This window comes from Periplaneta americana, chromosome 11 (genome assembly GCF_040183065.1).
Source record: "Periplaneta americana isolate PAMFEO1 chromosome 11, P.americana_PAMFEO1_priV1, whole genome shotgun sequence".
NCBI classification, from domain to species: Eukaryota; Metazoa; Arthropoda; class Insecta; order Blattodea; family Blattidae; genus Periplaneta; species Periplaneta americana.
This window is the reverse complement of record NC_091127.1, coordinates 163,621,080-163,634,560: the sequence shown is the minus strand read 5'-3', so window position 1 is coordinate 163,634,560 and position 13,481 is coordinate 163,621,080. Positions and strand designations below refer to the sequence as shown.

Genomic DNA, 13,481 nt, shown 5'->3' with positions numbered 1-13,481 from the left:
ATTTCTAACATAACAACATACAGGTACAGTACTATGAATATCCTCATTATGCAGTGTCTTTTATTACCCCATTTAGTTCACATCCTTTTTAGGTCCAACTATTCTCCTCAGCACCTTGTTTTCAAATACCTTCACTCTGTGTTCTTCCATCAGAGTAAGATGCCAATAACAGGCTCAATTAATTTTTACATATTTTAATCCTTAGTTACCTAGAAAGAAGATGATGAGAAAGTTATTTTAAAATTTGTTCAATCTCAAGATTTCTAAAAAAAATAATAATAACAATAATACAAATGAATAAAAAATATATAAATAAATATAAACTATCAAATATTATTTCAGTAACATTTGTTAAACTGTTTAAAATGTATTACGTTAAAAAGAAAGACTCTGATATTATTACTTGAAATCAAATTATTAACTGAAAACAGTTACAAGCAAGCCAGCATACCAGAAGCAAACAGGGTTTAAACCACAGAAAAGTTGTGTTAATAAGACTGCAGAAACTGGGTCACGTGATTGCATAGGCTGATGGATGGGGTTGATCATGATGTAAGCTTAAATTTTATACTCAAGTACGGTACATCACAAATAACATGGTATACAGAATAATGGACTTTATAGTACTTTAAATTTACACCTAATGTAATTACTGAAAAAAAAAATCCATAAGATACCGGTATGTTAAGTAATAAAAAATACCTCACATAATTATTACCTTCAAATATAAAACAATTGCCAATTTTATGACCTTCCTTAAATTTATAACGGATGACACAAAACAACCTGGACAAACTAATTATGTCCTTACAAGGCACTTTCATGTGAGTGATTGCTAGTTTTTGATCCGATCACTCACTGGCAGGAATTAAAGTAGCTACTTACTTACTTACAAATGGCTTTTAGAGAACCCGGAGGTTCATTGCCACCCTCAAATAAGCCCGCCATCGGTCCCCATCCTGAGCAAGATTAATCCAGTCTCTACCATCATATCCCACCTCCCTCACAATCAAATCCATTTTTATATAGTATTATTCTTCCATCTACGTCCCGACTTCTCCAAAGGTCTTATTCCCTCTGGCCTCCCAACTAACACACTATATGCATTTCTGGATTCACCCATCCGTGCTACATGCCCTGCCCATCTCAAATGTCTGGATTTAATGTTCCTAATTCTGTCAGGTGAAGAATAAAATGCGTGGAGTTCTGCGTTGTGTAACTTTCTCCATTCTCCTGTAACTTCATCCCTTTTAGCCACAAATATTTTCCTAAGCACTTTATTCTCAAACACCCTTAGCCTTTGTTTCTTTCTCAAAGTGAGAGTCCAAGTTTCACAACCATAAAGAACAACCGGTAATATAACTGTTTTATAAATTCTAACTTTCGGTTTTTTTTAAAGCAGATTAGATGACAAAAGCTTCTCAACCGAATAATAGCAGGCATTTCTCATATTTATTCTGCGTTTAATTTCCTCTGGCGATCATTTATATTTGTTACTGTTGCTCCAAGGTATTTGAATTTTTCCACTTCTTCAAAGGATAAATTTCCAATTTTTATATTTCCATTTCGTACAATGTTTTGGTCACGAGACATAACCATATACAGTACTTTGTCTTTTCAGATTTACTGCCAAACCTATCTCTTTACTTGCTTCCAGTAAAACTGCCGTGTTTTCCTTAATCGTTCGTGGGTTTCCTCCTAACATATTTACGTCATCTGCATAGACAAGCATCTGATGTAACCCGTTCATTTCCAAACCCTGTCGGTTTTCCTGGACTTTTCTAATGGAATATTCTAGAGCAAAGTTAAAAAGTAAAGGTGACAGTGCATCTCCTTGCTTTAGCCTGCAGTGAATTGAAAAAGCATCAGACATTAAAGTAGCGACTAAAAATTCAGCTTCATTACTAAATATCATCATCAAAAGCTGTATGGATTAGACCATTGGGCCTGTTCCACCTCCTGTATTCAGCTGGTCTCTCTAACACTTCTTTTGATCTCTAAAACCGGATATTCCAACTAAGGGAGCATACTCCTACGGAAAACAGGCAGGTTTAGAGGCCTTAAGGTAGCAGCCCCACCACTGAGCTTACTCAACAAAGGCTTAGTTACCCCTTTTGAGGAAATTTAAACAGACTCGAAAACTATTACACACAATTAGTACATTGGCGCAGCCACGGGGGGGGGGGGGGGGAGGCTAAAGTGACATCCCCACCAGATGCAAGTGCTAATTTTTTTTTTTTTTTAATTAATGGACACTCTCTGTAGTAGTAGAACAGATGTTAACGAACGAAATATAGTTTATGGATTTATCCACGGCATAGAAGATCATAAACGGCTGTGATCTAAGCATGTGAGCCATTCATTAGTACATAAGGTAAACAAATAATCTCTTTCATTCTTAAATAAGAATTATAATTCGTATATACGTATCGAAAAATAAATGTTCAAAAATGTCATGAGCATTATATTATCCTCAACATCCAGAGCAATGCAGACATCAGTTGAAAAACAGAAAAATGGATCTGATCTAAAAACAAACTGAAAACATCAGGCTTTAAACAAAGGAAAATAAATAATGATACTTTTTAAAAATACAGCTTTCATTTGGAAGTAAATCAAGGACATCTTATTTCAGTTTCTTATTACTATAGTAACCAATTTTCTTAAGGACGCCCACCATTATTTCAGTCTAATCTACAGGTAACACCTTTTACGCTCACAAATTCAATTAGGCCTAGTGAAGTGCAGTGGCATAGCATGAAATTTTGAGCAGGGGAAGCTAACTCAAGTTGTCTTTCATGTACATATGAGAAAACGTATTACAAAAATATAGTCTTAAAATAAATAGTAGTCAATGTCAAGTCAGCAGTCGAAGATTGGTTGGAACCTCGTAAGTAACACCAATAAGGCATGACTCAAATGGTACATAGTAAAATATAATTTCAGGGTTTACACATATCTCTAACAAATAGACACAGGCAGTTGTTTTTTAAATCGCACTTTTGTTCGTAAGTCAGTCTTGATAATAGAATTGTCCTGAAAATTAAAGTAAATTGGTGTCAGGAACTGTTATTTCACTCATTATTTATTATATCAGCAGCAATGCACACTAACCTTCAACTAAACACAACTGACGAAAAGGAATAACTCGGAAACTTTCAACGTAAAAGCTAGCTTCTTCCATGCCTTGCGACCAGGGTAGTTTAGTTAGAAAGGGATGGAAAATCTGCGGGCTGGGTTACACAGAAGAATGAGTGTAAGAAACCAGTCTGCTTGGAAGCTGGTGTGTGCAGGCTTCTTGTTTACTGCTGCATCACAAATCATCCTGAGCTGCCGCATCACAATATTTAACGCATAAATATAAACTCTATTAAAATTAATAAATAATTTAGTTCATAAACTGCAGGTTTATTATGAAATTATTATTAACTGGGGAAGCTGAGCTTTTTAGCTTACACTGACGCTACGCCACTGGTGAAGTGTAAGTTATACAATAACGAATTATTTCAAAATATTGTTCTATATAATACAAAAGTTTGGCATGCTTGCGTACACTTACACGTGTATATTGGCATTAGTAAATAACTACTGTAAAAATATAAGTTACTCATGGTAACTGCAACTCACAATATCCGAAATTAACAAATACGTAAATTAAACTGTTATTTGCTCAGGAACGAATAAACCTGCTACCACTAACTTTTAGAAAAAAAAAAAAAAAAAAAAAAAAAGAATAGAGTACCAAATCATTAAAACTGATGGCTAGTGGAAAACATAAAAATAAAGATAAACACTCTTGCAATAATTCCAACGATTTAAGAAGGGTAAAATAGAAGACCAACTAACAATTTTGTTAATGAATTGGTTTATTTCATATGAATGCAGGACATGCCTGAAAGTTATATTTTGTGCGAGATCGTGCGTATTTGCTTGGTTTCCGCACAAAACCAATCTGCGGAAAGTCTAAAATTCCACGTTCAGTATTCCCAACCTAACACACACAACAATTTCCCTCTTCTTACCGCTTAAGTGACATACTGATTTTACTGCTTTAGGCTTTTAACATATTATTTTTAGAGACGTTCAATATAGTAATAATTATAAATTGGAAACTTACCACTGCAATTTCACCTAAATTGTACTGTTAATTACTGTTTTTAAATATTTGCAAAAATTAAGTAAACTCTACAACTCCACTAAAGTTACTGCATTCGTGATGCAAGTAACATTAAGGAAGCCGTGAAAAAATCAACAAGATTCCAGACTCATCATAAACTGGGGGAAAAAAAAGACAGACGTATATCACGGCCTGCTGGAGTATAGTAAACACAGAAAACATTTTAAAGCAACAATGTTGAAGATAGATATTTTTGTTTTGCAAATTTGCCGTCATTGAACAGAAACCAAGATGGAGATTTCATTGCAACCAATTAGAAATTCCTCTTTCAGGTATGTAATAAACGATCGTCGCACAAAATAATGTACGATACACGAGCGGTATGTTTTCTTTCAATTCTCGGAAATAAAAAAACTCAACTACGTTTCGCATTTTCAAACTTTTCCTCGAGCATGAAAACTTCAACATACCGCTCTTGTAACGTATATTACTATAATGCTCACAAATTAAATTAGGCCTAGTGAAGTGTAAGTTATACAATAACGAATTATTTCAAAATATTGTTCTATATAATATAAAAGTTTGGCATGCTTGTATACGCTTACACGTGCATGGTGGCATTAGTAAATGATTACTGTAAAAATATACTCATGGAACTGCTATTCACAATATCCGAAATTAACAAATACGCAAATTAAACTGTTATTAGGTCAGGAACGAATAAACCTGCTAACACTAACTTTCATTAAAAAAAAATAGAATAGAGTACCAAATCATTAAATCTGATGGCTAGTGAAAAACATAAAAACAAAGATAAACACTCTTGCAATAATTCCAACAATTTAAGAAAGTAAAATAGAAGACCAACTAACAACTTAGTTTATTTCATATGCATGCAGTACATGCCTGAAAGTTATATTTTACATTAGCGAAAAATTAAAGAAACTGCACTTTGCAAATTAAACAGTAGGCCTAAAAGCTAGCTTATAAAACGGATTAGTAGAGCAATAGGGATTTTTATTAATATCGGTACTTATCATAAAGCATGTTACCTCATTGTGTGCAGGTGGTTCGGCATCAAAGCTGTTACGAATATGCTCTTCTTTCTCCTCAGCAACCATTGGAAGAGAGAAACTGTGGCCTTCAGTTTCTTCAGGAATATCTGGAAAAAAAAATGAAGTGACTTAAGGGAGCAGAGAGTGTACAAGGTAAAGGAATCCCCATAACATGCCATGAAGGCACTTGGGTGGGGGGGGCATGGAGGTAGAGCCCCATGCTTTCCATGACCTTGGCACTAGATTGAGATGGTGTGGTCGGCACAACGCTTTGACTGCCTTTTACCCCCGGGAAAGATCCGGTACGAGAAAAAATCCTGTCACCACTTGGGATCGAACCCCGTGTAATTTTTTTTATTAAATTATTATTCAGAAACGGGGAAATTCCTGAATCCATCATTACTTATGGGTGCCATAAACATAAGACTAACTATCTGAAAGAAGACAAACAAATCACCCCTCTTATGTTACAACGGACATGGGCTGAATTGCATCACCGTTATGAGTTGTGCAGGGTGCGCAATGGGGGTCATGTTGAGCTCTGAGGAATCTCCCATCTTTCAGTGCTGTATGCACAAAGTTTCAACAAATAAAGTTCAGTAGTAAATGTTTTAAGGTGTTTTTATTTTATCCATTCCCAAACGGATCACCCTTTATTTTAACCACATCACATATAACATTTAAAATTAAAACTTGGCGGAATTTAATAATAATAATCCATGGCACTACAGCCCGTGAAGGGCCTAGACCGACCAGCCGGCTGCTGGCTTCACGCCCACATGCCGAAGCAGAGGTGGACGATCATCCAACCAGAATGGAGGTATCGTGTGGTTAGCACGATGATTCTCCCAGCCATTATAGCTAGTATTCGCAACCGGATTTCGCTACCTATCGTAGCTCCCCAAGTGCATCACGATGCTAGGTGGGCACCGGTCCCATACACTGGCTGAAATTTCATGAGAAAATTTCTTCCCCCATGAGGACTCGAACCAGCGCGCATTCCGTAACGCGAGTCCTAGGCGGGATGCCTTAGACCGCGACGCCACGGTGCAGGACTGGCGGAATTTACGAAAGCTTAATAACTTTCAATCACATTTTCTCAAATGTAACTAAAGTGCACTTTATACCCCTTTCCTTCTGACCCCCTCAATTCTAATAACTTTGCCGTTTTCAAAGATTTACTCTCTAGCATTTCACTATGTATTGTCGGACCATCGGATCTATGCCCCTTCAGCGCTGTCGTCGTTCTTGGAAAAGTTAACGCCACTACTCACCCCATTCCACCCGTTTCTCTCCCAATACGTCAAACAGCAGGCCACGAAACTTGCCGAATAGGGATATTGCCAAACTTCCGTTAAACAGTGTCATGTCTCTTGAATATTGCTTATAATAATGTAAGGTCAATTATTACTTATTCATAATTTAATTTAAGTAGGTCTAATGACGCTGACTGACTTATGCAAAATGCTACTACTTGCTTAATAATATTTCTTTCACCACTCCGTGCTACAGTATTCATGTTGAGTTGACACCACTGGACTGCAAGTGCAAATAAACTGTCCCGCAAGAAGGCTCAAAATTGTGAGTAGTGGGGGAGAGGAAGAGAGAGAGATAGAAAAGAGAGAAATAGGAATACAGGGAGAGAAATGAATTGCCGAGGCTGAAAAGGAATTAAGGTTCAGTTCGCATATCTTACGGGGCTATAACATTCTTACCTGTTGAGAGATCCTTCATCTTCTTCATCTTCTTTATAGAATTGAGTGTTTGAGTGAGTGAAGCCATCTGATGAGCCTCGTTCTCTGGGCCCGGTGTGGTGGCAGGCACGACACCAGCAGCTCCCAGTGCAACACCAGCATGACTGCTGATGACGCTGCCTTCACTGCCGGCCTCTGTGATTTCCGTTTCCTCGGCAACAGTGCCCGACAGAGGAACCACAGTCCCAGAGACACCCAAAGACATGTGACTAGTTCCATTCTCGTGCTCTGTGTACTCAGACACCGTTGTTACCACAGAAGTCACTGTGGCCGTGGCTGCTGTGGTAACAGAAGATTTCAATTTCTTCTTCTTGTGCTCTTTGTCTTTGTTGCGTTTTGTGACCGATGGCTGGGGGAAAGGCTCGTTGCTAAAAAAAAGTGAAAAATTACAAATCTATACTAATAATCAGGGAAAGGATTTATATGTAAATACATATTTACTTATAAAGCTAATATAATTTATATTTTGCATTATCTTTATGTTTCACAATGTGTAGGGTTGAAAAATCCTACTTTTATTTTCCATATTTTTCCATATTTTAGAGTTTAGTACATATTTTCGTTAATTTCCATATATTTTCCATATTTCATATAAAACAGTCCATATTATATTAGGTTTAACAATAAAACAAAACAAAATTCCATTAACTTTTAAAAATACATTTCAACAATAGAGATTTAAACACATGTTCAGTAATCCCTTTAACATCAGAGTTATTTGAAAATTAGCAGTCCTATCAACAATGGGAAAGTAAGTTACAAAACTGTATTATTTTAATTGAAAATTTTTAACAGACTTCAGTTGTGCAGCTCAACAGTTAAATGCCAGTCAGAGTACACATAGGTTCAGTTTTGTAAATCATACTATAAAGACGGTAAATATGCCAAAAGTACGTCATTCAGTCAATTTAAAATCAAAACTAACAAGTTACATTTCAGAATTTAAAGAAGATGGTTTATCAACTGACAATAAAATATTATTTTGTAATTTGTGTCAGTGTGCAGTATCATCTACACAAAAGTTCCTGGTGCAACAACACATTACAACTAGTAAACATCAGGCCAACAAACAACTAAATTCCAAGCAGAGACAATTGTTTTTAACACAACCAACAACATCGAATGTAAGATCTGAGTTTAACATCGACCTGTGCCGTTCTCTCATCTCTGCTGATATTCCTCTCTACAAACTAAAGAATAAGGTCTTCAGGGAATTCCTTGAAAAATATACTCAACATACAATCCCGGATGAGTCAACACTTAGGAAGACGTATGCTCCATCCATCTACGATGAGACAATACAGAAGATAAGAGATGAAATTAAAGATAGTTCAATTTGGGTTTCCATTGATGAGACTCCCGACAAAGAAGGTAGACTTGTTGGTAATGTAGTTATCGGTCTGTTAAGTGAACAATATTCTGAACGAATTCTTTTACATTGTGATGTTCTAGAAAAGTGCAATAACAAAACTATAGTTAAACTGTTCAACGAAGCTATGGGTATCCTGTGGCCAAAGGGTATTATGTACGATAATGTGTTATTCTTTATTAGCGATGCTGCCCCTTATATGGTCAAAGCTGGACAAGCATTATCTGTTGTATATCCTAAATTGACTCATTTTACTTGTGTGGCGCATGCATTTCATCGTGTGGCAGAAGTGGTCAGAGACAATTTCCCTAAAGTAGATTTGTTGATTTCATCAGTGGAAAAAGTATTTCTCAAAGCTCCCAGTAGAGTTAACGTGTTGAAAGAAATGTACCCTGAAATTCCATTGCCACCAAAGCCAATTTTAACTAGATGGGGTACATGGCTAGAAGCAGTTGAATATTATGCCGAACATATAGACTCTATTAACAATGTTCTCCTTGCATTGGACTCTGAAGATGCAGTCTCAATTGATACTGCGAAAACAGTTACCTGTGACATAAGTGTGAAGAATGACTTAGCTCACATTCAGCATACATTTTCATGCATCATAAAAACGCTCAAAAGTCTCCAAAATAGGCACCTTTCACTATCTGAAAGTTTTGAAATTATAAATAGTACTGTGGAACAACTGAATCGTGGTAGAGGTAAAGTTGCAGATGCAGTAAGAGCTAAGGTGGACACTGTACTTTCAAAAAACCCTGGATATGAAGAACTACAAAAGGTTGTTGCTGTGATGAGTGGTGAATCAACAGTGAAGATTAACTTGGACTTATCCCCAGCAGACATTGTGAAATTGAATTATGTACCAGTTACTTCTTGTGACGTCGAACGCTCTTTTAGTCAGTATAAATCTATCCTCAGAGACAATAGAAGAAGATTCACTTTTCAGCACTTGAAAGAAATGTTTGTAACCTATTGTTATGGTAACAGACAATAAAAATTGTGTTTTGTTGAAACTACATTGGAAGATAAGGTACGTCCATTATATTTTTTGTTTAGTTTGATTAAAATGTACCAATATTTAACGTACATAGTCATTTTTTTATAATTTTAAGTCCATATTTAATTCCATATTTTGGTAAAAATCCATATTTAATTCCATATTTTGGTAAAAATAACTACATATATATTTACATATTTCATATATTTTTAGTCCATATAAATCCGTTCCCTGCTAATAATAAATCTATAGCCGAAATTTTTCTGGTAATTTTCGACTTTCCAAAAATAATTGGTCCTAACATATATAATTAACCGCCCTGAAACCGAAAATCGCTTTTTTGAAATTTTTGTCTGCCTGTCTGTCTGGATGTTTGTTACCTTTTCACGCGATAATGGCTGAACCGATTTATATGAAAATTGGAATATAAATTAAGTTTGTTGTAACTTAGAATTTAGGCTATATGGCATTCAAAATATTTTATTTAAAAGGGGGGTCATAAGAGGGCTTGAATTAAATAAATCGAAATATCTCCCTTATTATTAATTTTCATAAAAAAATATTACATAACAAACGTTTCTTTAAAAATAATTTCCGATAAGTTTTATTCTATGCAAAATTTTGATAGGACCGATATTCAATGAGATAAATGAGTTTCAAAATTACAATAACGCCATCTAAGGCGGTGTAATGAAATAAAAAACAAAGGACTTCATCTATAAGGGGCCTTGGACAACAACAATTGAAAGCAAGAAGGCTTCGAAAGCCATGAAACATAGCCTACAGAGAATGTTTCTGTGTTTGTATGAAGTAATAGGCCTAAAAGGTAAGGTATCCCCGTAACAAGCCATGAAGGCACTTCGGGGGCATGGAGGTAGAGTCCCATGCTTTCCATGACCTCGGCACTAGAATGAGGTGGTGTGGTCAGCACCATGCTCTGACCGCCTTTTACCCCCGGGAAAAGGCCCGGTACTCAATTTTATAGGAGGCTAAGTGAACCTCGGAACCGTTCTGAAAGTTTGGCAACGAGAAAAAATCCTGTTACCACCTGGGATCAAACCCCGGACCTTCCAGTCCATAGCCAGCTGCTCTACCAACTGAGCTACCCGGCTTAACGTATAAAGTAACATTTTTATTTATTTATTTTAACAATTCTTCGGAGCACGGTCAATGGGCCTTAAATTATTATTATTATTATTATTATTATTATTATTATTATTATTATTATTATTATTATTATTATTTTACCATTTTTAGCCTCTGAAAAGCCACCAAAAAGAAAAACCTCAGTTTTCACCTGATATCACGGACTTGTACCTACAGAAAATATTCCTATTCAAAACATTTACCTACTTTTACCAATGTGAGCTCACTTTTGTACAAGAACTATTTTCTTTCTACTATAGAACACCTTTAATAATTTCAGTAACTCGTTAATGCTAATCTTTTATATTCTAGAATGTAACAACAGTGGATATTGTAAGTATGAAGTAATATCGGAAGCTAAATTAATCGATTGGTATAATTAGTTATTATTTCACCATTGGAAAGTGTAGTTTATCTAGATGGACATAATGCTATAATGTTATTACAGTAACTTGTGAGTGAATTGAGGACAGGTAAGATTAAAATAGCTTCTTATGCACAGAAAACTTGATAGGTTATTCTGTACATTCGTTTCCTGTATTTCCTAAAATAATTTTTATGACTGAATGAGTGGTCTCTGGATCAAAATGATCGCATTTTAATTTGTTTAATGCAATTTCAATTAAGTAACATAATAAACGATTTATCCTCTATCAAACACGAATATTCCCTGGATCAAATGTCCTATTTGAATTATATAATTACAGTACTTTATATTTATTTCTAACCAGTGCAGCGGAGCGCACGGGTACGGCTAGTTTGTAATTAAATTTAAAAGCACAGTACAAGTCACAAACATAATCAGATGCTCATACTTCGAATTCAACGTGCAAAATTTTATTACCAGTGCAATTAAATGCTAGGTTGTCTAACTAATCTACGTATTTTAAGCACGTTAAAGTTCTTACCTGCTGCCTTGTATGGACGATCCATGACCACAGTAGCCACTGCTGCCACTTGAATTACTGTGTCGCGATTTAGAACTCCCACTGCTAGGAACAAAACATATGCATTATACATTTATCATTGAATCAGCAGATTTCGTTATATCATTGGATTGCCAGATTTCGTTATAACCGAGGAACTGCAAATACAGTTATAGCGACCTCGTTTTGTGCAACACCTCGCCTATAACGTCAAATATTCTGTGGTCCCAACTAATTCCCCATAAGACATATGCTTTTCTACCTTGCTTAATACGACAAACGTATATGCGTCTACCTCGCATATAACGTCATTTTCAACCTCAGTTTGGAATACAATTTTCTAAGAACCAAAGTATTTTGCTGAAATTTGGCAAATCCTTTACTGTTCCCTTCTATCACAGGCCTCTGGAATGCAGGCAGATTCCCCATCCCATTGTAACCTGCCCGAATTCATGCGGTATTAACGGTACCTGCATGCGGTCAGTTTCCACAGGAAGTTTTCACTAAGTGCACGCATTTTAACGCAGTATGGCCACTAAAAGAAGTGAGTGACACTTTAGAAGCCATTAGAATTGTGAACATTTCTATGAAGGTAGGAGAAGGAGCAGTGAAATCGCAACTGAAATAATGAACATAGAATTTAATTTAGAAAGTGTATATTGGGCAAGTAGGAGACAACAGAGTAAAATGACTGATTACTTCACTCCTCAGTAAATAAGTTTGGTGAGTAACGAACAAACTGTTTTAATACAGAATACTGTATTTATAATTGTACATGTATTTTATTGTGTTCATGATATGCTTAAAAGTGAATACACAAATCTAAAATAAGCCTAATTATGTTTATTATTTTTCATTTTCCACCTCACTAGACTGATAATATGAATCTCAGTTACTACGACACTCGTTTATAACAACATAATTTTCAAAGTCCTTTGGATGTCGTTATAACCAAGTTCTACTGTATATATATACAGGGTGATTCACTAGGATTTACCGCTACTTACGGAGCTTATTTTCGATGATATTCTGAGCTAAAAATGTCATATAAACATGTGCCCTGATCTCAATATTTTCAGAGTTACACTAATTTGAAGTTGTTAGTAAAATACCTTTTTTCTTTAGTTTTAAAGGTAAAAGAATATTACAAATAGAGAATGGACTGTTAAGAAGTATCGTTTCTTTAATTGGCTAGTGTTTTGAAGCTAAAAATGTGTTGTTAATTGCTTTGTACAGATTTTGTTTTTCAATTTTTAACTAAAAATTACATCATTCTTACGCACTTATCACAAAAATTGTTACAAATCATACGACTTTAGGAACTTGTCTTTACAGTTTAATTATGCATCCTAATGTAAAGTCTTAAAGAATTTACAAGAGTGTCGTGATTTGTAACAATTGTTGTGATAAATGAGTACGAGAAATATAGGCTAGTAAAAATCGAAAGAAAAAAAATCTGTACGAAGCAACTATGGAATTCACAACACATTTTTTGCTTCAGAATACTAGCTAATTAAAGAAATGATAGTCCAAAATAGCTCATTCCTTCTGTTATGTTCGTTTACCTGTAAGACTAAAGAATAATGATATTTCACAAACAATTTCAAATTAGTGTAACTCTGGAAATATTAAAATGAGGTCAAATGTTTATATAACATTTTTTTGCTCAGAATGTCTTCGGAAATAAGCTCGTGAATCACTTTGTATATATACAGGGTGTCTATATCGAAATGCTCTGTTTTTATCTTGCTCCAAATACCAAAGAAATAAAGATAAGGGAATTTTACTCACAAATGTACTGTCTACTACATGTAATGGAAAATGCTGATAATTCACCAGTGGCGATAACCGCTAGACCGTTCCGTCTATTCAGTATAATGCGTTTGAGTCTAAACAAAGCAGAAAACAGTACAACGTGGTCTGTTGTTGTAACGAGAATACAAGCCCACGCATATTGATAAGGCCTTTCTTGTCACAACACTTTCAAGTCTCAGTATTTCTGGCAAAGTAAATATTATTCAACGCCTTGAAAACGGCGCAAATGTTACGGTTATTACTGGAGAAACTAAGCTATATTTATTTATTTTTAGTTTTTTCTTTATTTATTTAAACCT

At 35.2% G+C, this 13,481-nt stretch overlaps 1 protein-coding gene across 11 annotated transcripts in view; it reads right to left on the bottom strand.

Moving 5' to 3' along the window:
* per (period circadian regulator) overlaps positions 1–13,481 on the bottom strand; it is a 280,779-nt gene that overhangs the window by 70,949 nt on the left and 196,349 nt on the right. For 8 of the 11 annotated variants that reach the window (XR_011334946.1, XM_069840390.1, XM_069840391.1 and 5 more), the window contains exons 3-5: positions 11,350–11,433; positions 6,888–7,294; positions 5,170–5,279 (exon numbers count right to left, since the gene is read on the bottom strand). Coding sequence is in view for 10 of the 11 variants with exons in the window: in XM_069840390.1 (XP_069696491.1) it covers positions 5,170–5,279; positions 6,888–7,294; positions 11,350–11,433 (601 nt within the window). In the remaining variant the exon portion in view is untranslated. The remainder of the gene's footprint in view (positions 1–5,169; positions 5,280–6,887; positions 7,295–11,349; positions 11,434–13,481) is intronic. The other 3 variants (XM_069840394.1, XM_069840393.1, XM_069840392.1) reach the window with 1 other exon arrangement.